This window comes from Heteronotia binoei, chromosome 5 (genome assembly GCF_032191835.1).
Source record: "Heteronotia binoei isolate CCM8104 ecotype False Entrance Well chromosome 5, APGP_CSIRO_Hbin_v1, whole genome shotgun sequence".
Lineage (NCBI taxonomy): Eukaryota > Metazoa > Chordata > Lepidosauria > Squamata > Gekkonidae > Heteronotia > Heteronotia binoei.
The window spans coordinates 1,859,866-1,862,765 of record NC_083227.1 but is presented as its reverse complement, the minus strand read 5'-3'; the positions used below and the strand labels follow the sequence as shown (position 1 = coordinate 1,862,765).

Here is a 2,900-nt window from a genome sequence, read left to right as displayed (position 1 = left end):
TCCCATAGCCCATTACGTTCCCGAAGTCTTTCCAGGTGCAAGCATCTCGAAGACGGGGAAGGGGAGCGGGGGGGGGGGGGGGAGATAAGGCTTCTCGCTTAGCTATCGGAAACAATTTCTGGAAGCAAGCAACAAGTTAACTGTCTCTCCCTTTCAGTTCCCAGACAAGTGAAACCAAAATCTTAACGGTAAAACCAACAGAGCATTTAATTATAATAATAATAATAATAATAATAATAATAATAATAATAATAATAATAATACTTTTTATTTATATCCCGCCCTCCCCGCCAGGGCAGGCTCAGGGCGGCTTACAACATGAGTATATAATAAAACCATACATAGTAATTACAATTACAATAATAAAACCATCATTAAACCATTAACAACTGTATTAACCCCTTAGGGCAAGGGATCTTGGCAGATTCTCTGTCTTTTTGGTGCTTGTAAGGTAATGGAGGGAGGAGTTTAGTAACTGTGGCCCCATTGAAGAAGATATTGGATTTATATCCCTCCCTCCACTCCAAAGAGTCTCAGAGCGGCTCACAATCTCCTTTGCCTTCCTCCCCCGCAACAGACACCCTGTGAGGTAGATGAAGATATTGGATTTATATCCCGCGCTCCACTCCGAAGAGTCTCAGAGCGGCTCACAATCTCCTTTGCCTTCCCCCCCCCCCCCGCCCGCAACAGACACCCTGTGAGGTGGGTTGGGCTGGAGAGGGCTCTCACAGCAGCTGCCCTTTCAAGGACAACCTCTGCCAGAGCTATGGCTGACCCAAGGCCATGCTAGCAGCTGCAAGTGGAGGAGTGGGGAATCAAACCCGGTTCTCCCAGATAAGAGAGCTATGGCTGACCCAAGGCCATGCTAGCAGCTGCAAGCGGAGGAGTGGGGAATCAAACCCGGTTCTCCCAGATAAGAGAGCTATGGCTGACCCAAGGCCATTCCAGCAGGTGCAAGTGGAGGAGTGGGGAATCAAACCCGGTTCTCCCAGGTAAGAGTCCACATACTTAGCCACTACACCAAATTGGCTCCCCCAACTCCTTGGTGGATTTCTTGATGTTGGTGGATCTCTTGACGACACCGGAGTTTTAGCCACTCTGTGAGTCAGAACCTTGGGCTGGATGGGCCACTGGCTAGATCCAATAGATCAGGGGTGGCCAATGGTAGCTCTCCAGATGTTTTTTGCCTACAACTCTCATCAGACCCAGCCATTGGCCATGCTGGCTGGGGCTGATGGGAGTTGTAAGCAAAAAACATCTGGAGAACTACCGTTGGCCACCCCTGCAAGAGATCTTATCTTCACATGTTTTTGTTGGAGGATTTCAGGGGTTTAGAAAATCACAATACCTGATATGGTATATGCTTTAAAAAGAACAAGATATATTCCTGGGCTGCAAGATCAAGACCAACACGGGGACAGGTGGGGTGTTGGTCAAGCAGCCCCAAACAAAGCCAGAAGCCTCATATTTGTACTCTTTTCAGTCTATAGGAAATCAACTAGGGAATTTTTTACATCTAGGCTGCCAGCAGAAAGAGCAAAGGCTTATGGGAACAATAACCTAACAGAGAGTTATCAGCTAATTCAAACTAATATACAAGAATACAGAAAATCTGACATGACCTAGTCCCTCCTATAATTCTGACACAGTTCTACGGAGAAAGAAATTGCCCTCCACAAATGCCTTCAAGTGAGTGAGTGGCCACCATTACATCCTATGGCAGCCAGTCCCAGAAGTCCACTCTGTGTGGTGCACTGAAGTATTTCCTTTTCCTCCTTTCCTGAGCCTTCTATCCAACAACTGCACAATGGGCCCACAGGGCACCCTTACCGTGTGAGAGGGCCTCTTGGGCACACTCCTGGGCCTGCGCCTTCTGCTCTTCCTCCAAAGGAGACCCTTCCTCCTCAGAGACCTCCGCTTCCATCTTCACAGATGGCCCCCACATCTGGAACAGCAGGAAGAGAGACAGAAAGGCTAAAGACCAAGGAAGCAAAACTTGCCCCATTCCCCATCCCTTTCAGTTCCCAGACAAGTTCTCCATCAACAGAGCTGCTTCAACCACAGCAGCAAGAACCAGGGTTCTGGTTGTCTAGCAACCCTGGGGAAGTGTCTGGAGGGATACATATTGGGCAGGGAGGCCTTAGGCTAAGGTGGAAGATCACAGCTTGAAAGGACAGCATGAAGCTCCCTCACCTGTTCTGCCTGCCTCTTCTCCTCTGCCTGGCTCAGGAGGAAACCTTCGGCCAGGGCCACCGCCTGGGAACTGGTCTCCGGCCCACATCCTCTGACCCAGCCCTGCATTTCCTGGGGCAGGAGAGTCAGGAACTGCTCCAGGATCACCAGGTCCACGATCTGCTTCTTGGTGTGCCTCTCCGGCTCCAGCCACTGGCTGCAAAGTCCATGGAGCCGGCTGCAAACCTCTCGGGGCCCATCAGCCTCGTGGTAGCAGAACTGCCGGAAGCGTCGTCTGCATACATCTGAGGACGTAGCATCGTGAGCCAAGCTCTCTGGCACAGAAGTTTCCCCAATATCAGCACCACTTCCTGCTTGGAGGTGATGGAGACCTTTGCTTGAGCCCTTGCCAATTCCAGGTCCTTCTGGGTCCTCCTCTTCCATCTCCATCCCTTCCTCTTGGGCTGCCTCCAACACTGGAAATACACCCTTACTTACGTGGCTCTGAAGAGAAGGAGGAAGACATATCAGAAAGGCAGAAGAAATCAAAAGGGATCCGAGCTACATCACCAACCCTGGTCAAAAGACACCGAGTGATTCCCCCCGTGAATCAGATGGAGCTTCCTTGTTTAGTTTGCAGACCAGGATCACAGAATCAGAGTTGGGAGGCACCTCCAGGGTCATCTAGTCCAACCCCCTGCGCAATGCAGGGCTTTGTATGGGGGAGC

The 2,900-nt window shown here is 50.4% G+C and overlaps 1 protein-coding gene across 1 annotated transcript; it reads right to left on the bottom strand.

Moving 5' to 3' along the window:
• Positions 1 to 2,053: 2,053 nt before the first annotated feature.
• Positions 2,054 to 2,622, bottom strand: LOC132571375 (zinc finger and SCAN domain-containing protein 31-like). Its single transcript, XM_060238173.1, has one exon. The coding sequence runs from the start codon at positions 2,620 to 2,622 to the stop codon at positions 2,146 to 2,148; it is 477 nt and encodes a 158-aa protein (XP_060094156.1). The 3' UTR covers positions 2,054 to 2,145.
• Between the last annotated feature and the right edge of the window lie 278 nt (positions 2,623 to 2,900).

Excerpts from the sequence above, each read along its gene's own strand:
- LOC132571375 (XM_060238173.1), bottom strand. The coding sequence starts at position 2,622 with ATGGAGATGGAAGAGGAGGACCCAGAAGGACCTGGAATTGGCAAGGGC.